This window comes from Scyliorhinus canicula, chromosome 13, assembly GCF_902713615.1.
Source record: "Scyliorhinus canicula chromosome 13, sScyCan1.1, whole genome shotgun sequence".
NCBI lineage: Eukaryota > Metazoa > Chordata > Chondrichthyes > Carcharhiniformes > Scyliorhinidae > Scyliorhinus > Scyliorhinus canicula.
Window position 1 is genome coordinate 60,732,061 of NC_052158.1, and position 20,465 is coordinate 60,752,525.

Consider the following 20,465-nt stretch of genomic DNA (forward strand, 5'->3'; position numbering starts at 1 on the left):
TATACGACAACCGCTGGCCTGCATGTATATCGCTGCCTAACTCTGTTGCCCTTTATCCCTGCCACCCATCCGCCCACTGCCCCACAGGAGAAGCGCTCAAACAACAGGGAGCGTGAGAGAACCGGAGGGGGCACAGCTGATGAGAGACCACTCACCCCAGGGCGGCCATGAGACAGGGACAGGCCCGGAGCAACACGGAGATGACGCCCCCGTCTCGTTCGGGTGCGGCGACACAGGCGTGTGACACCCAGCGACGAGGGGGGCAGCCACAGGCCCCCGTCGCAGCTGAGCCAGGACACCCATACCCAGGACAGCTCTACCCAGGACACCCCTACCCAGGAAAGCCCTACCCAGGATACCACTAGCCAGGAAAGCCCTACAAAGGACACCACTACCCGGGACACCACTACCCGGGACACCCCGACCCGGGACACCCCAACCCGGGACACCCCGACCCGGGACACCCCGACCCGGGACACCCCGACCCGGGACACCCGACCCGGGACATCCCGACCCGGGACACCCCGACCCGGGACACCCCGACCCGGGACACCCCGACCCGGGACACCCCGACCCGGGACAGCCCTACCCGGGACACCCCGACCCGGGACATCCCGACCCGGGACACCCCGACCCGGGACACCCCGACCCGGGACACCCCGACCCGGGACACCCCGACCCGGGACACCGACACACATGACACTGAAAGACAGGATAGTGACAAACAGCGGACGAGTGGACACGAACCGTCACCCCAGGGGACCATGGATTCTGGGTTGGACGATGCTCACGACACAACGGCACTGCCATCTCCTACACCCTCCACCATCGCAGACACTCTCGCCTCATTTGGGCACTTTAGTGATGAGGCTTCTGCGACACTCACTGATGCGCACAACACAGCCGTACCGGTACAGCAGGTGGAGGTAGGAGCAGCCGAGGGGCCGGGCGGTCGGGGGGGCATCCTGGCGCAAGCAAACATCTGCTGCCCAGAAGGGTCCCAGTTTCCTGGAGTTACCACACCCACCCATAGACCCGATGCAGCCACCAAACCTGGGACGAAGGAAGAGGATGATGGCCGGCTTGCAACGGCTGCAGACGCAGGTGGAGGAGTCCACCCGCATTCAGAAACTGGGACTGGTGCCGGTCATGTGTGCCACCCAGGCCGAAACCGCAAGGGTGGCGTCCACAGTAGAGGCAATGGGTGCGATAGTGTCACACGTGGGGAGCAGTATGCAAGGCCTCAGGCTTTCCGTGCAGGGGGCGTCTGTGGCCCAGGACATGGCTGTCCTCTCACAGGAAACCATGAGCCAGAGCCAGCGGCAGATGGCAGAGGCGCTCAACGCCGTGGCCCAGTCTCAGCAGGCAATGGCCCAGTCTCTGCAGGCAGTGGCCCAGTCTCAGCAGGCCATGGCCCAGTCTCTGCAGTCAGTGGCCCAGTCTCTGCAGTCAGTGGCCCAGTCTCTGCAGTCAGTGGCCCAGTCTCTGCAGTCAGTGGCCCAGTCTCTGCAGGCAGTGGCCCAGTCTCAGCAGGCCATTGCTGAGGACATCGGCGCCATTGCCCATGTGCTGGCCGGCGTTGCCCACACACAGACAGGGATGGCCAACTCCCTGAGCTCCATGGCTGCAAACCTGCAGACCCTTGTCGATACCAGGGCGGGCCACCAGGACTGGCAGCGTCGGGTGTCGGGGGGTTGTTGGATGGCCGGTCCGTTCGGACCCTCGACACATGTAGAGACCCGGGGGCCATCTGGCACCTCGAGGGAGGAGGAAGTTCTTGGGCCTGTCTCGGGTCTCGGGCTGTAGGGGAGGTCCCAGAACACCGCGGCACCTCGGACTCCCTCGCCATCTCTCCGGGCAGAGGACGGGACCGTGCACTGCAGTGTCACGGCCGCATGCAGGGATGGTCCAGGTGGAGAGTGGTTTCGTGGCGATGGGTTAGACATTGTCCAACGATGTAGAGCCAGGAGCTCATCGCAGAGCGGGTCGTCATCATCCTCCATGGCCTGCAATAGACACGCTTCCACCGGGCCGTGTGAGCCCGGCCCGTTGTGCCGCAGGTGGATCTGCAATGGAGGGGTGGTGTGCATGCGTGTGGGGTGGGTGTTGGTGATGGGTGGGTGGGGGAGGTGGAGCGTGGTTGGCTGCTGACGTGGTGTGCGGTCTGTGCCCATACTCGGCGATTATCACGCCCCCTAGTCAGTGAACCGGGTGGCTATCAGCCTATCTCGTGCCCGCTGGCCCAGCCGGTAACGGTGGGCAGCCTCCCGCCCATGTCCAGCCCGTCTGTCCTGACCATTGGCCCCAATCCTCCTCATCTGGGGAGGTCTGCGCCTCATCCTGCTGCTCCTCCACTCCCCCCTCCTCTGCCTGCGGCACATCGCCCCTCTGCTGGGCTATGTTGTGCAGGACGCAGCACACCACAATGATGCGGACGACCCTATCTAGCGGGTACTGGAAGGCCCCTCCAGAGTGGTCCAGGCACCTGAAACACATTTTGAGCACGCCAAAGCACCTCTCTATCACACGCCTGGTCGTTGCATGGGCATCGTTGTAGCTGTTCTCTGCGTCAGTCTGTGGCCTCCGTATAGGCGTCATCAGCCACGACCGCAACGGGTAACCCCTGTCGCCCAGCAACCAGCCCCTCATCCGTGGGTTGGCGTCCCTCGAACATGCCGGGGATGTAAGACTGCACCAACACGTATTAGTCATGTACACATCCCGGGCACAGACATGCAGGATCATCATGCGGTGGTCACAGAGCACTTGAATGTTCATGGATTATGTCCCCCTCCTATTGGTGAACAGGGCTCTGTTATCTGCAGGTGGCCGCCCAGCGACCTGCACCCCGCTGCCCGGGCATCCTGGCTGGCCTGGTCCATAGGGAACTGGATGCAGCGGTCCAAAATGGCATATAGGGTGTCTGTCACTGCACGGATGTACCAGTGCACCGATTTCTGTGAGATGCCGGTCCCCACTCGGCACCTGGAATGACCTCGTGGCATAAACGTTCAGGGCCACCGTAACCTTGACGGACATGGGGAGAGGGTGTCCTCCCCCAATGCCACGTGGTGCCAGGTGTGCCATCAGGTGGCAGATGTGTGCCACAGTTTCCCGGCTCATCCAGAGTCGCCTCCTGCATTTCCGGTCCGTGAGTGGGGCCGGTACACACGGGGCCTCCTCGGGCATCTCCATCGCCGTGGCGGCACCACCTCCTCCTCCTCGTCCTGTCGGGTGGGCAGCCCTTCAGTCTGGGCGGCTGCCGCCTGCCTGTCTGCGGCATGCTCCTCTGCGGCACCCTGCGCCGCCTCTCTGGCACACTCCTCCTCCTCCTCCTTCCCCAGGGCAACATGTAGAAGTGCGGCCGCCGCCATGGCGGCCAACATCGCTGGCTGATCAGCAAACATAACGGCCTGCGGGGGGTGGGGTTGTGGGGCGGAAACAATAACATGTCATACCTTCCCCGGCACTCACCATCTCCCCCCTCCCCAGCACTCGCCCTCTCCCCGGCAATCGCCTTCTCCCCCCCTCCCCGGCACTCGCCCTCTCCCCCCTCCCCGGCACTCGCCCTCTCCCCCCTCCCCGGCATTCGCCCTCTTCCCCCTCCCCAGCACTTACCCTCTCCCCCCTCCCCGGCACTCGCCCTGTCCCCCCTCCCCAGCACACACTCTTCCCCCCTCCCCGGCACTCGCCCTTTCCCCGGCACACGCCCCCTCACTCCGGCACTCGCCCCCTCACCCCGGCACTCGTCCCCTCACCCCGGCACTCGTCCCCTCACCCTGGCACTTGCCCCCTCACCCCAGCACTCGCCCCCTCCCCGGCACTTGCCCCCTCACCCCAGCACTCGCCCCCTCCCCGGCACTCGCCCTCTCCCCGGCACTCGCCCCCCTCACCCCGGCACTTGTCCCCTCACCCCGGCACTCGTCCCCTCACCCCGGCACTTAGAACAGTACAGCACAGAACAGGCCCTTCAGCCCTCAATGTTGTGCCGAGCCATGATCACCCTACTCAAACCCACGTATCCACCCTATACCCGTAACCCAACAACCCCCCCTTAACCTTACTTTTTGTAGGACACCGGGCAATTTAGCATGGCCAATCCACCTAACCCGCACATCTTTGGACTGTGGGAGGAAACCGGAGCACCCGGAGGAAACCCACGCACACAGGGGGAGGACGTGCAGACTCCACACAGACAGTGACCCAGCCGGGAATCGAACCTGGGACCCTGGAGCTGTGAAGCATTTATGCTAACCACCATGCTACCCTGCTTGCCCCCTCACCCCAGCACTCGCCCCCTCCCCGGCACTCGCCCCCTCACCCCGGCACTCGTCCCCTCACCCTGGCACTTGTCCCCTCACCCCAGCACTCGCCCCCTCCCCGGCACTCGCCCTCTCCCAGGCACTCGCCCCCCTCACCCCGGCACTTGCCCCATCCCCGGCACTCGCCCCCCTCACCCCAGCACTCGCCCTCTACCCCCTCCCCAGCACTCACCCTCTCCCCCCTCCCTAGCACTCGCCCGCCCCCCCCTCCCCAGCACTCGCCCTCTCCCCGGCACTCGCCCTCTCCCTAGCACTCGCCCTCTCCCCGGCACACGCCCCTTCCCCAGCACTCGCCCTCTCCCCGGCACACGCCCCCTCACCAGTTCGCGCCCTCTCCCCAGCACTCGCCCCTCCCTCTGCAGCACTCTCCCCCACCCCGGCACTCACCCTCTCCCCGGCACAGATCCCCATACCCCCCCCTCCCCCCCCCCCCCCCCCCCCCCCCCCCCCCCCCCCACAGACTGCGGCCACGCCGTCACTTCTGCAGCCACCCCATGCCGTGACCTACCTCCCCGCTGTCCGGCGTCAACCATCAGCATTGGTTGATGCCGTTATATAAGGTGGTTCAATTTAGACCAGCGTGACCCGTGGTCATGTTGGCGGGACTTCGGCCCATCCGGCCAGGAGAATTCGGGCAGCCCCGAGGTCCATAGGGTCGCGCCGGTCCCCGCCATTCTCCGAGGCTGGCGGCATGATTCACGCCTCGCCGACTTTCGTGGGGTCGGAGAATTCAGAGGACGGCGGGGGCGGGATTCATGCCGGTCCCCGGCGATTCTCTGAACTGGCGGGGGGTCGGAGAATCCCGCTCTATGTTTCTATGCTTCTAAAATTACTTGTGGAATTCACACCTACTATTGTTTATGGACTTAGGCAAAACTCAAAAACTATGGATTCCTAGTCTCAGTGTCTCCGAGCCTGAAAGTTAGCAAAGAGATCTGTAGAGAAACAAGGTAATCATAAATATGTATTCGAGTATTCAAGGAAGTGACTCTAGAAATAATGGATGTATTGGCGGTCACCTTCCAAGATTCTATAGGCTCTGGAACAATTCCTACAGATTGGAGGGGAGCTATTGCAATCCGACTATTTAAAAAGGGAGGTAATGAGAAAACGGAATTATAGACCAGTAAGACTGACGTCGGTGGTGAGGAAAATTCTATAATCCGTTATCAAGATTTTATGGCAGTGCACTTGGAAAACAGTGGCAGGATTGGACAGAGTCAGCATAAATTTAGGAAAGGGAAGTCATGTTTGACAAATTTACTGGGATTTTTCGATGGTGTAACTAATACTGTTGATGAAGGGGAGCCAGTGGATGTGGTTTATTTGGTCTTTCAGAAAGCTTTCGACAAAGTCCAACATCTGGGGCGGGATTCTCCCTTACCCGGCGTGACGGGGGGTCCCGGCATAGGGGAGTGGCGCCAACCACTCCGGGGTCGGGCATCCCCAAAGGTGGGGAATTGTCCGCACCTTTGGGGGCTAGCCCTGCGCCGGAGCGGTTGGCACCAGAAGACTGGCGCAAAAGACCGGCGCCAGCGGCCTTTCAGGCCCGCCGCCCGGCAGCGGGGCTGGCCGAAAGGTTTTCGCCGGCCAGCTGTTGCTGATGTCACCACCGGCGCATGCGCGATGTGGGTTTCTCTTCTGCTTCTGCCATGGCGGAGGCCGTGGCGGCGGCAGAGGAGAAAGAGTGCACCCAGGGCATTAGCCCGGAGTCTGAGCGGGGGGCCCCGATCGCGGGCCTGGCCACCGTGGGGGCACCCCCCCGGGGTCCGATTGCCCCAGGACCCCGGGGGCCCGGTCCCGGCGATGATCCCGCTGCCACCAGAGGTGGTTCAAACCTCGGCGGCGGGAGAGGCCTCCTAGCGGCGGGACTTCGGCCCATCCGGGCCGGAGAATCGCCACAGGGGCCTCGCCGATCGGAGTGGCGTGATTCCTGCCCCCGCCAATTCCCGGGTGGCGGAGAATCTCTGCCACGGCGGGGGCGGGATTTTCGGCGGCCCCAGGCGATTCTCCGATCCTGCTGGGGATCGGAGAATTTCGCCCGAGATTAGTGTGTAAAATTAATGTGCGTGGGATTAGGGGTAGTTTATTGAGATACATAGAAAACTGGTTGACAGACAGGAAACAAAGAGTAGGAATAAACAAATCTTTTTTCAAATCACAGGCAGTGACTACTGGGTATTGCAGAGATCAGTGTTGGGACCCCAACTAGTCACAATATATATTGATGATTTAAATGAGGGAACTAAATGTAATATCTTTAAATTTGCAGATGACACAAAGCTGGATGGGACGGTGAGTTGTAAGGAGGTTGCAGAGATCCTTCCATATGATTTTGGGCAGCACAGTAGCATAGTGGCACCATTGCCTCACAGCTCCAGGGTCCTAGGTTCGATTCCTGGCTTGGGACTCTGTCTGTGCGGACTCTGCACGTTCTCCCCGTGTGTGTGTGATTTTCCTCCCACAGTCCAAAGATGTGCAGGTTAGGTGGATTGGCCATGCTAAATTGCCCTTAGTGTCCAAAATTGCCCTAAGTGTTGGGTGGGGTTACTGGGTTATGGGGATAGGGTGGGGTGTGAGCTTTGGTAGGGTGCTCTTTCCAAGAGCCGGTGCAGACTCGATGGGCCGAATGGCTTCCATCTGCACTGTAAATTCTATGATTTTGACACGTTGCGTGAGTGGGTAAATTAATGACAGATTTGGATAAATGTGAGGTTATCTATTTTGGAAGCAAAAACGGGAAGGCAGATTATTTTCTGAATTGCCATAAATTACGACAGGGGAATGTGCGACAGGACCTTGGTGTTCTAGTACACCAGTTGCTGAAGGTAAACATGCAGGTGCAGCAGGCGGTAAAGAAGGCAAATGCTATGTTGGTCTTCATGCTGAGAAGATGCGAGTACAGGAACAGGGATGTCTTGCTGCAATTATACAGGGCCTTGGTGAGGCCATATCTGGAATATTGTGTGCAGTTTTGGTCTCCTTCTCTGAGAAAGGATGTTATTGCTACAGAAGGAGTGGAGCAAAGGTTTACCAGACTAATTTGTGGGGTGACAGCACTCGTGTATGAAGAGTGATTGAGTCAGTTAGGATTGTATTCGCTGTAATTTTGAAGAATGAGGGGGAGGATTTCATAGAAACCTATAAAATTCTAATAGGACTAAACAGGATAGATGCATGAAGGATGTTCCCGATGATGGAGATGTCCAGAACCAAGGGTCACAGACTGAGGATGCTGGGCAGACCATTTAGGACTGAGATGAGGGGAAATTCCTTCACTCAAGAGAAGGAGTGGTCAGCCTGTGGATTTTGTTATCACAGAAAGCAGTGAGGCCAAAGCATCGTATGGGTTCAAAAAGCAGTTAGATATAGCACTTGGGGCAAAGGGGATCAAGGGATATGGGGGGAAGGAGGGATCAGGCTACTGAGTTGGATAATTAGCCATGAATGGTGGAACAGACTTGAAGGGTTAACCCTAACCCTAACCCTAACCCTCCTGCTCCTATTTTCTATGTTTCTATATTATTTTGGGCAGTCTGCTGTCTGCATCTCCCTTGTCCTCTCAAGCTCCTTCTGGCTCTAACGTACAGCTAACTCAAAATGTATTTGTCCTAGGGTGGCCCCTGGTTGCTAAGCAACAACCTAGTTTTCCTGTAAACCTGGTTTACTTCCATGTCATAAATCCTTATTACCATGCATGCATCTAAATCAAACTGAATTAACCCTTTCAAATACAGAAACACAAAAGTAAACGAACTTAAGCTATGCCTTACTTCTACCTTACCCGACACATGTGTCTTATGAACTATTCCTTTGTGTGTAAGTTTTAAAAGTGCACCGTCCCCTTTAACTGTATTTTCTCAAGTGTGTGTGTGTGGCTGTGTATGTGTGTGCGTACGCTTGTATGTGTGAGACTGAGTGAGTGATGTAGTGTTAGACCTTCAGGGTGAGCGCTGGAATAAATAATCCACGGTAGCACAATGGTTAGCATTGTTGCTTCACAGCGCCAGGGACCCGGGTTCGATTCCTGGCTTGGGTCACTGTCTGTGTGGAGTCTGCACGTTCTCCTCGTGGCTGTGTGGGTTTCCCCCGGGTGCTCCGGTTTCCTCCCACAAGTCCCGAAACACGTGCTAGTTAGGTGAATTGGGCATTCTGAAATCTCCCTCAATGTACCCGAACAGGCACCAGAGTGTGGCGACTAGGGGATTTTCACAGTAACTTCATTGCAATGTTAATGTAAGCCTACTTGTTGATACTAATAAAAATTATTATGATTATTATAATATAATAAAGGATTATTATAGACCCGTGAAGAGCTTTCCTGCTGGGGGTTCAAATTTAGCACACACTCCGGAGTTAAGAGGCAGGCACATCTTCCTTTCCTGTCATTGCTGCGGACAGCCAGGGATACAAACAGGGGTTCCAGATCTCTCTCATCCCTGACTGATGGGGAAATGAGATTTAGACCAGTTAAGATATGGGCAGCAGATATTTGGATGAGCAGAAGTTTATGTGGGGTGGAAGATGGAAAGCCTGGCAGAAGAGCATTAGAATAGGTTGAATAAAGATATGGATGAGACTTTCAGCAGCAGACGAACTGAGGCAGGGTCAGACATGGTCCATGTTGGAGGTGAAAGTAGACCATCTTGGTGAAGGTGCAGAGATGTGGTTGGAAAAGCAACTTTCGGAAAACACAACAGCAAGATTGCCAAGCTGGGAAAACTTTGAGGGGAACCAAGGCCAGGGTTTTACCGCCCCTCATGCCCAGTATATTACGGATATTACGGTCCAGCCAAAGTAAACAGCAATTCAAATGGACTACCATATCCTGCCGGGGGTGGGGGGAGACACACTCTGGTAGGGCCATTAAACCCCAGCCCTTGTTTGTGGTGGGGAGCAAAGCCAATGGCATCAGTCTTACAAATATTTAGTTGGAGGAAATTTTTGCTCATCTGCTATTCGGTGTCAGACAAGCATATGGCAAATCTGAGCCTGTGAAGGGATCCAGAGAGTTGGGGGTGAAATAGAGTGGAGCGTCATCAGTGTATAGGTAGAACTAAATGTTAAGTTTCTGGTTGACATCACCAATAGAAATGTTCATTTATAGAGAGTTTATCGTCGAAAATTATCTTGAAGTGCTTCACAGATCAGTCAAAGAATGACACTGAGCAAAAGAAAGAAACACTAGGAAGGGTAATGGGGATCAAAGAGGTGAATTTTCAGAAGGGTCTTAAAGGAAAAGAATCGAGAAGTGGTTTAAGGATGAAATTCAGGAGCTTAGTGTCTGGGCAGCTGTATCTTTGGCTACCAATGATGAGACAAAGGGGGCTAGAGTTGGAGGAAAGTGGGTTTCTCAAATGGTTGCAAGGACTGTCGGAGGTTACAGGGATAGTGAGGGGCGATGCCGTGGAGGGGTTTGAACACAAGGATGGATTTTTAAATTAAGGGACAATTGCAGTGGACCTGAGTTTTGTCCACAATGGTTTTTAAGGGAAAATAATATTTTTGAGAAGTAAGTTTTAAAGGGAATGTCGAAAGGGCAGAGGAATGGAACTGAGTGGAAATTGGCTGCGCTGTATAATTCCATGAGTTGACCCTTCTGCCTCCCTGCTTTGGCGCGTTCAGCAGAGGAGGATGTTTTCTTTTATTCCCCACTCCTTGGGGTAGATCCTGTTGTTGAGCATTAGTATAAAATACGAGATAGTGAGTCAGCAGCCTGTTTTGCCTTTAAAAGAGCTGCTGATTTGCGATTACTTGTTTTACACTATTGCACAGAGGTTAAGATGTACGCTTCTTGTGAAGGCCGACAGGCTAAACTGATCTGGCACATACGCACATGTATTTTGTCTAGTGGGGGTCTTTGGATAGTGCATCTGGCTGATTTTCTTCCAACTCCTTGCCAGCCCCGGATTCTGAGACCAATCTTACCAGCCCATTAGCTCATTACCTGAGATTAGTTAATTCAGTGCAGGCTGGTAATCAAACCCAGGGACGCTGCGGTCAATTTATTCTCCGTGCCACCCCAGGCATTTCATTGATTCACAGGTGAAAGACATTAAAGCATCCCAAGATGTGATCTTATCTAACCCCCTATGAATCAGTCAACCACAGAAACGATGGTAATTAATAGCATATCGTTCAAAATGAGCACATCTGCAGAGAAAATGGGAAAACGAGCCATCTGCACCAAATAGAACTTACAAGGAAACAGAAACTTTTTCTCAGTAAAAATGGAGTGAACTCAATGGGGTAAGAGTTTGACTTTGTGCAATTGCATGCTAAAAAGGTAAAAGTGAAGCGGCCAGTCTGCTTTACATCCCTCTCAAATTGTGGGCGGGATTGTCTCAGCCCGCGCCAGTTCGGAGAATCTCCGTTCCCGATGGTATTTCGCGCGACGCCGGTCCAACACCGTTTCGCAATTCTCCCAACAAGCGAAAACGGCGTGGTCGTGATCGGCGCCAAGCGGCCCGGAGTACCGCCGGAGGGAGTCCGTTTAGCGGGCCCCGCCGATTCTGCGGCCCGGATGGCCTGAAGTCCCGACGACATGACCTCAGGTCACGCCGGCGCCGTTCTCACCTGCTTTTAAAAATCGTGAACCAGCCGGCCGGGAACGGCCCATCATGGCAGGGCGGTGCCAAAGCCACGGCTGCCATTACGGTGGTCAGGTTGATGGGCACCGACCCTAGGTGCCAACCGTGCGGACAGGTGCCGGACCCCCCCCCCGGAAAGTGGGCCGGAAATTGAATCTTTACAGATGCAGAGATAGGGGTAACCCCAGGTTAAAGAGGTGTGAATTGTCTCGAGCCAGGACAGTTGGTAGGATTTCGCAAGCCCAAGCCAGATGGTGGAGGATGAATGTAATGCGACATGAATCCCAGGTCCCGGTTGAGGCCGCACTCATGTGTGCGGAACTTGGCTATAAGTTTCTGCTCAGCGATTCTGCGTTGTCGCGTCCTGAAGGCCGCCTTGGAGAACGCTTACCCGGAGATCAGAGGCTGAATGCCCTTGACTGCTGGTGTTCCCCGACTGGAAGGGAACATTCCTGCCTGGTGATTGTCGCGCCATGTCCATTCATTCGTTGTCGCAGCATCTGCGTGGTCTCGCTTCGTTCCACGCTTCGGGACATCCTTTCCTGCAGCGTATGAGGGAGACAACGTTGGCCGAGTCGCACAAGTATGTACTGCGTACCTGGTGGGTGGTGTTCTCGCGTGTAATGGTGGTATCCATGTCGATGATCTGGCACGTCTTGCAGAGATTTCCATGGCAGGGTTGTGTGGTGTTGTGGTCTCTGTTCTGAAGGCTGTGTAGTTTGCTGCAAACAATGGTTTGTTTGAGGTTGCGGGGTTGTTTGAAGGCAAGTAGTGAGGGTGTGGGGATGACCCTGGCAAGATATTCATCTTCATCGATGACGTGTTGAAGGCTGCAAAGAAGATGTCGTAGTTTCTCCGCTCTGGGAAAGTACTGGACGACGAAGGGTACTCTGTCGGTTGTGTCCCGTGTTTGTCTTCTGAGGAGGTCGGTGCGGGTTTTTGCTGTGGTGCGTTGGAACTGTTGATTGATGAGGCGAGCGCCATATCCCGTTCATACAAGGGCATCTTTCAGTGTCTGTAGATGTCTGTTACGCTCCTCCTCGTCTGAGCAGATCCTGTGTATACGGAGAGCTTGTCCATAGGGGATGGCTTCTTTAATGTGTTTAGGGTGGAAGCTGGAAAAGTGGAGCATCGTGAGGTTATCCGTGGGCTTGCGGTAAAGCAAAGTGCTAAGGTGAACGTCCTTGATGGAGATGAGTGTGTCCGAGAATGCAACTGATTTTGGAGAGTAGTCCATGGTGAGTCTGATGGTGGGATGGAACTTACTGATGTGATCGTGTTGTTGTTTCAGTGATTCTTCGCCATGGGTCAAAAGGAAACATCGATGTATCTGGTGTATAACGTCGGTTGAAAGTTCTGTGTGGTGAGGAGGTCTTGTTCAAACTTGTGCATGGAGATGTTGGCATATTGAGGTGCGGATTTGGTCCCCATGGCTGTTCCGTGCGTCTGGATGAAGAACTTGTTGTCGAAGGTGAAGACGTTGTGATCCAGAATGAAGCGGATGAGTTTCAGAATTGCGTCTGGAGATTGGTAGTTGTCGGTGTTGAGTACTGAGGCTGTTGCAGCAATGCTGTCATGGGCGATGCCGGTGTAGAATGCCGAGACGTCCATTGTGACTAGGAATGTTCCAGGTTCAATTGGTCCATGGGTGCTGAGTTTCTGTAGGAAGTCCGTCATGTCACGACAGAAGCTGGGCTTACCTTATATGATGGGTTTCAAGATGCCCTCGATGTAGCCAGAGAGGTTCTCACACAGCGTCCCATTGCCTGAAACGATAAGACGGCCTGGTGTGTTGGCCTTTTGTATTTTTGGGAGGCATGATGACAACCCTCTCTGCGATGGGTTGTGAGCTCAAAATCATCAGACAATGTCTGACTCATGGCCACAGTTACATCCTCCACCTGGGTGGTCCCTGCCTGCGTGCTGGACACTCCATCGCATGGCACTGTCGATTCGCTGGGGGCAGGGTGGCGTGGATGTCCCGGGGGGGAGGGGGGGGTGGGTGGGGGGAGGCACATTACACTCACCGGGACTCACCCCTCGACCACAGTGGCACTAAGCCCCATACCCGACCCCGCAAGCATCGGACATAGCACAGAGGCAGCTTGCATTGGAAAGGTTAATTAGAAAGGTTATAATCACGTGCCCTAGCCCTTATAACTAAACTGTGCCCTGCACCCATACCACCTTACAAGGTGTCTAACTTCCTGGACTTATGGGCCCTACCATTACATCTCTGTGCCTCCCCAGGTGGTACAGTAGGAGTGGAGGCAGACTGCTGAGCTCCTGCCCTGATACTTGGCTCCCCGTCGGCACTCGTTTTCTGGGGCGGCCCAGCTTGGATGGGCCAGGCTGCTCCTCGGATGGCCTGAATGACGAGATGCCACCCTGTTCTGCCCGCTGCCCACCAGGGACGGAACGGGGGGAGTCCGGAGTGCTGCGGTGTTCTGGGACCTCCCCTGCAGGAGTCACCGGCACAGGCCCCAACCGAGGCATCACCGACACCTGGCGCTGCCAGTCCTGGAGGCCCGCTGTGGTATCGACCAGACTCTGAACGTTAGCAGCGATGGAGCTCAGGGAGTGGGCCACCACGTCTGGGACTGCGCCACCTCCCTCTGGGTTTGTGCAATGCCACCCAGCATCTGGACAATGCCGCCGATGCTGTCAGCAATAGCCTGCTGAGACTGAGCCATGGCCTGGGCAATGCCGCCGATGCTGTCAGCAATAGCCTGCTGAGACTGAGCCATGTCCTGGCCAGTGCTGCTGATGCTCTCAGTGATGACCCGCTGAGACTGAGCCATGTCCTGGCCAGTGCTGCTGATGCTCTCAGCGATGGCATGCTGAGACTGGGCCATGTCCTGGGCAATGCTGCTGATGCTCTCAGCGATGGCATGCTGAGACTGGGCCATCACCTGGGCAATGCTGCTGATGTTCTCAGCGTTGGCATGCTGAGACTGGGCCATCACCTGGGCAATGTTGCTGATGCTCTCAGCGATGGCCTGCTGTGACTGGGCCATCACCAGGGCAATGCCGCCGATGCTCTCAGTGATGGCCTGCTGAGACTGAGCCATTACCTGGGCAATGCCGCCGCTGCTGTCAGTGATGGCCTGCTGAGACTGAGCCATCACCTGGGCAATGCTGCCGATGGTCTCAGCAATGGCCTGCTGAGACTGGGCCAGACTGCAGAGCGCGGCGGCAATGTCCAGCTGGTTCTGGCACATGGCTGCCTGTGAGAGGGCAGCCCTGTCCTGGGCCACGGATGACGCATGCACATGAATCCCTATGCCTTGCATAATCTGACCCATGGCCGACACTGTTGCCCCCATTGCCACCATCGCGGACGCCACTCGTGCGGTGTCGGCCTGGGTGGCAGTCATGACCGGCAGACCTCCTTGCGCACGGACGCGGATGGACTTCTACACCTGCGTCTTCAGCTGCTGGAAGTCGGCTGTCATCCCATTGTCTAGTCCCTGGGTGTCCAAATGCATCGGAGCTATGGGTGGATCTGATAAGTCCAGGAACCCGGGAACAGTCTGGGCGGCAGCTTTGCTGGGGCTGGCCTTCCCTCCGACCTTCCGACCCCTCGGCTGCTCCTACCTCCACCTGCTGTACCGGTTCGGCTGTGTGCTGCGCACCAGTCAGTGTCCCAGAAGCCTCGTCACTAAAATGCCCAACCGAGGTGAGAGTCACTGCGATGGTGGAGGGTGTGGGTGACAGCAGTGCCAAGAAGTCAAGGTCGTCGTCTGAGCCAAAGTTCGGGGTGTCCTGCGTTGATCCCTGGCCCGATGGGCCCTGATTCGCCCCTGTCTGCGTTCCGTGTCCGGTCTATCAGTCTTCTGGGTTGGCGTCCTCTGTGTGTCAGTCCTCTGTGTGTCCATTTCCTGGGTTTCAGTCCTGTGTGTCAGTGAGCTCGGTGTTGTGTGCATCTGGGACCTGGCTGTCCGTGTCCTGGCTTTCGGTGTCCTAGTTGTCTGTCCTCTGTGTCTCAGTGTCCTGGGTCTCTGGGTCAGTGGAAGGGCTTCCGTGGCATCTGACCTCCCCGTCGCCTGGGTCTCAGCTACTCCTTATGAGGATACTTTTGTCATGTTTATGTCTGTTATAGGGCGCGTTTCTCCGACCCCCCCCCCCGGCGTGTCAGAGAATCCCGGGGGGGGGGGGGGGGGGCGCGTGAATCCCGCCCCGACGCCGGCTGCCATATTCTCCGGCGCCGGTTTTCAGGTGGGGGCGGGGATCACGCCACGCAGATCAGGCCGTGGAGGCATTCCTTCCTTCCGCGCCGGCGTCTGTGGGGCTCCGCCATAGCCGGCGCGGAGAAGACAGCCTTCTGCGCATGCGCAAGAATACACAGGCCGGTCTGTGCATGCGTGGACCCACGCCGGCCCTTCAGCAGCGATTGGAGCGGCGCCAACACTACTGCCGCTGGCCTAGCCCCCGGAAGTGCGGAGGATTCGGCAACTTCCGGTTGGCCCGATGCCAGAGTTGTTTGCGCCATTTTTTTACGCTGGCGTCCCGCCCTAAGAGACAGGGGGTAATTGCTATTATTCAGCAACTCCATTATCATTGTATAATGCAACTACCAGGATAGTAGGAGACGAACTAGGTAGACTGTTTTTTTTATAATTTAGCAACTCCATGTTCCCATTTCAAAAAATATATTTACATTTCATTAAACATAGAACATACAGTGCAGAAGGAGGCCATTCGGCCCATTGAGTCTGCACCGACCCACTTAAGCCCTCACTTCTACCCTATCCCTGTAACCCAATAACCCCTCCGAGCCTATTTTGGTCACTAAGGGCAATTTATCATGGCCAATCCACCTAACCTGCACGTCTTTGGACTATGGGAGGAAACCGGAGCACCCGGAGGAAACCCACGCAGACACGTGAAGAACGTGCAGACTCCGCACAGACAGTGACCCAGCGGGGAATCGAACCTGGGACCCTGGCGCCGTGAAGCCACAGTGCTAACCACTTGTGCTACTGTGCTGCCCCCACTTATGCTACCATGCTGATGGGAAACATGCATTTACCAGCAGTTTATGTAAAATTTAAAAAAATACTGCAGTTAATCCTGTTTTGGGCACCTTAACTTATGAAAGATGTTAAGATGATGGAGAGGGCATGATCCCAAGAATGAGAGGCTTTAGTTATAAGGAGATAATTTAAAATTTACTGCTTGCGTGGGATGAGGGCATGATTGGCTGTGCCAGCATTTAGTGTCCATCTCTAACTGCTCTTAAGAAGGTGGTGGTGAGCTGTCTTCTTGAACCGCTGTCGTCCATGTGCCGTAGGTACACCCACAGTGCTGTTGGGAGGGAGTTTCGGGTTTGTAACCCAAGGAACTATATGGCTGGGATTCTCCATTGAGAATCCGCCCCACTACTGCTGCGAGCAACGACGGAGAATTTGGCGCCCAGCCAAATCTTCAAATCACTGCAACGGGTCGGAAAAGTCCCGTAAACAGACGGAGAATGCCACCGTATGGGCAAGATCTACCGGTTGCATTGTACCCCGAAAAGCAGAGCAGCACAGCCGGTAGATGCCGAGAAATCCCACTTCTGGGATCAACCAGACTCGCCAAGCCTCACGAGATCTAACGTGATCTCACGAGACATCGTGATGTGGATCCCGCCCTTTGTGGGCAGAATCATTTTCTGGCAAATCTGCATATTAGAGTGAGACATCTAGTCTCAGTCTAATATGCATTCCTGAGATCTAACCAAGGCGTGGGACCTAAATTCCTCACCTTGGAGACCTCGGATGAGTGCCGTTCAGTCCTGGTCTCCACAAAGGAGGACTAGATGGAATGGTTCTCTCGGGGGTCTTCCAGGGGATGAGAGGCTCCCCAGGTACTTGCCCTCTGGGCAGGGTGACATCATGGTACTGCTGATACCACCCAGGCACCCTGGCACTATTTGAGTAGATTATGCCCTATATTTCCAAGTCAGCAAGGTGGGTGGCTTAGAGGGGAACTTGCAGGTGATATTGTTCCCAGGTGTTTGCTGTTCTTGTCCTTCTAGATGGCAGTGGTCACAGGTTTGGAAAGTGCTGTTAAAGGACCCTTGGTGAGTTCCTGCAGTGCGTCTTGTAGATTTGCACACAGCTGTCATTGTGCATTAGTAGTGGAGGGACTGCATGTTTACGTTGGTGGATGGGATGCAAACTTGGGCTGATTTATTAAGCCTCTTGAGAGTTGTTGAAGCTGTACTCAGACAGGCAAGTGCAGAGTATTCCATCGCACTCCTGATTTTTGCCTTGTAGGACAGGCTTTGGGAAATCAGGAAGTGAGTTACTTTTCACAGATCTTCCAGCCTCTGACCTGCACTTGTAGCCACAGTATTTATAGGGTTAGTCCAGTTCCGTTTCTGGTCAATGGTAACTCCCAGGATGCTGATAATAGTGGATTCAACGATGTTAATGCCACTAAATGTCAAGGGAAGATAGTCAGAGTCTCATTTGGGCATGGTCATTGCCTGGCACTTGTGTGGCTCATGTAAGTTACAAGGAGGTCGGATGGGAGTCCAAAATGGCAAAGGGATTTGACAAGTTTGGAATAGCAAGCTCTACTTCTACTTCTTGATGACCAATAACTAGAAGGCATGAATTTGACAAAATGAAACATTAGGGGAATGTCAGGTTACATGGGAATAGTTAGGATGTGGACTACCCAACCTAAAATAGTGGTAGAAGCAGAATCCATTATATTTGGAAAGTAGATTTTTAATCGGGTATAGGGAGAGTGACAGATCTCAGGATTAACTGGATATTTCTTTCATAGCAGTTAGGGCTCAGTGGGTGGCTTTCGTTTGCACTCAAGCATTTCACAATTCTATTACTCAATCCAAGCATGAGAGAGTTTTGATGACATTTTCCAGTAATCACAGGGAGTATTTTTTTAAAATAAATTCCACGCATTAACAAAGGACCACCTTGAACACTATGCAATGCTCCACAGTGACCATAAAAAGTATTCCAGGACCGAACATTAAAGTAAATCCCTTAATCTGGCCAACAATTCTCTTGGTGGCACTCTGTGCTGATGTTCAGCACTGCCTTCAGTACAGAACTCCAAACAAAAGGAGAGAATGCAGAATATGTTTCTGGATATGCTACTCCAAGATCTAAAGCACTTCATCCTTCCACTCTACTCAGGAATTTTGCCATAGTCCATTTGAAGTTGCACTGTTGTAGTAGTGTCCTTTTACACCACAAGAGGACCTCATGGAGCCAGCTGAACGTGAAAACTTCCTCTTGTGAAACTGGCATCTCAATCTACGACAGAGGTCGAAGGTCGTTATCCATGAGCACGACAATTTGGTTTTAAGTATCACCTTTAAAAAAGGAAGAAAAAATGATCCAAAGCAGTTAGAAAATTTTCCAAGCTATTTGGAGACGGGGCGCAGGAGGTCTACTGTAATGGTATCAGGATTGAAGGATTTCAAGTTGCATGGGGAGACTGGAGAAGTTAGGATCGTTCTCCTCAGAGCAGGCAAAGGGAGATTTTATGGAGGCGTTCAAAATCATGAATGGTTTTGATAGAATGAAAAGGAGAAATGGTTTTCACTGGCAGGAAGGTGAAGGACCAGAGGATACAGATAATTGACAGCGGAATCCCTAAATTTCTTGTAACGCAGTGAGTTGTTCTGGTCAGGAATGCGCGGTCCGGCGCAGTGGTTAGCACTACTAAATATGGTGCTGAGGACCCAGGTTTGATCCCGGCCCCGGGTCACTGTCTGTGTCAGGTTTGCACATTTTCCCCGTGTCTTTGTGGGTTTCACCCCCACAGTCCAAAGGATGTGCCACACTAAATTGCCCCTTAATTGGAAAACAATAATTGGCCACTCTAAATTTATATTAAAAAATTATTAAATGTAAAATTTAAGAAAAGGAATGCGCCATCCAAAAGGGTGGTGGAAACAGATTCAATCGGAACTTTCGAAAGGCAACTTGATAAATACCCGAAGTGGCAAGATCTGCAGATTTATTGGGAAAGAGCAGGAGAGTGAGACTAATCGAATTGCTCGGAATGGCCTGCTTCTAAGAAATCTATAAAGGAAATAAATTACCTTAGCTTGTTGCACAGGAGGTCCTGTGGCTCAGTGGCAATATCTCTAACTCTGGGTCCAAATCCCATTTCAGGACATTTTGGCTGTGGGAACTGCATGGCTGATCAGGTTGATTTTCTGCATGTAAATCCTTCCAGTGCACCCATTAGCCAGCTGTAAAGAGTCTTCTGGTTAGCCATACCGCAGAAGGCCACTACGTTCGTTGCCAAACATAAAAATGGACATGAATGTAAGTCTATGGTCACCAATGCTCTCTTGGGACGCTGTAGCTGAAAACGGAGCTTGGTAGAACTTCCAATCCCCGAGACAGCCACCTAATGTTTCTTCGCAGTCCAAGTTGAGGTGAAGTACATTGAATCTTTTTTGAAAATCTGATATTCACAAAACCCATTGTTGTACTCTGTGATTTTATTCTAGGATTAATGAGCTATCTATTGCCGTGGAGAGGCTGAAGGTACAGAATGCTGAAAAGGAGAGAACAATCATGTCACTCAACCGGACCATAGAGAAGTTGGTAAATGAGTACTATGGCTACTGCATGGCCTTGTGGGGAGCAATAGCAGAAGGACATAGAAATTAGGGGCAGGGTAATCCAGTCAGCCCCATGGGAGAATTGTCCAAAATGCCCCTGCACACGACCACAGCAGGAAGTTCCAGGTCATCAATGTTAATTTTGGAACAATATTCCATTGTGAAGGGAGGTGGCAATGTGCAATCCACTAAAAGGGGATTCCAAGCAACGGAACAGAATCAGTGGCACTCCAAATTCAAAATATCAGTGTAGCAAAAACAATTTGGAAAAAAAAAATGGTTTCATTCAACAGATAATTTGGCAGGGCCATTTCCTGCAGCATGTTGACTGAACCAGCTGATCTGACTGGCAATAAGTTGTGGTGATTCCATGCCTGACGGGATATTCAACCACTTCTCACCATTGCTCTGATGGTAGTGGCACAGTGGGATTCAGACTCTTCACTTCTATTTGGGCACTGGTGAATCAGGTGAAACCTGCGTAGCCTGGAGGAATAACCATTGCAGCATTTCAGCTAGTTGGCGTGGTTTGGGTTTGGCACCGAGGCCTCACTCACTGTCTCATGAGCGGCACTGGCATCCTTGAAAGTGTGCCTCCAGCAAGAGGTGGAACCCTTTGGGCAGAAAGGAATGGAAATTTTGAGATGCATTTGGCCAGATCCTCCTTTATGCGTTCCCACTATAAAATTATGTCTGCTTTTTCAAATATTTCCAAGATATTTTTAAGTTTCCTTTCATGAGTTGAACAAAGCCTTCGGGCTTAGAATCTTGTGTAACACAGATAGTTTCTCCGATATGTATGTTGTTTGAATTCACTACGGTCTGTTTGATGTGATGTGACCCCCTTGTCAGTCCTTTCCAGGGAATTTCTAAGTAACGGTTGGGAGAGAGGAAGCAATTGTTTCCACCCCAACTTTTCACAGACTACCCTCTTCGCATATGGGTTGCTAATTC

At 53.6% G+C, this 20,465-nt stretch overlaps 1 protein-coding gene across 1 annotated transcript in view; it reads left to right on the forward strand.

The window, feature by feature from the left end:
- crocc2 (ciliary rootlet coiled-coil, rootletin family member 2) overlaps positions 1 to 20,465 on the forward strand; it is a 328,062-nt gene that overhangs the window by 148,374 nt on the left and 159,223 nt on the right. The window contains exon 10 of the mRNA XM_038817133.1: positions 19,398 to 19,494. Coding sequence (XP_038673061.1) covers positions 19,398 to 19,494 — 97 coding nt within the window. The remainder of the gene's footprint in view (positions 1 to 19,397; positions 19,495 to 20,465) is intronic.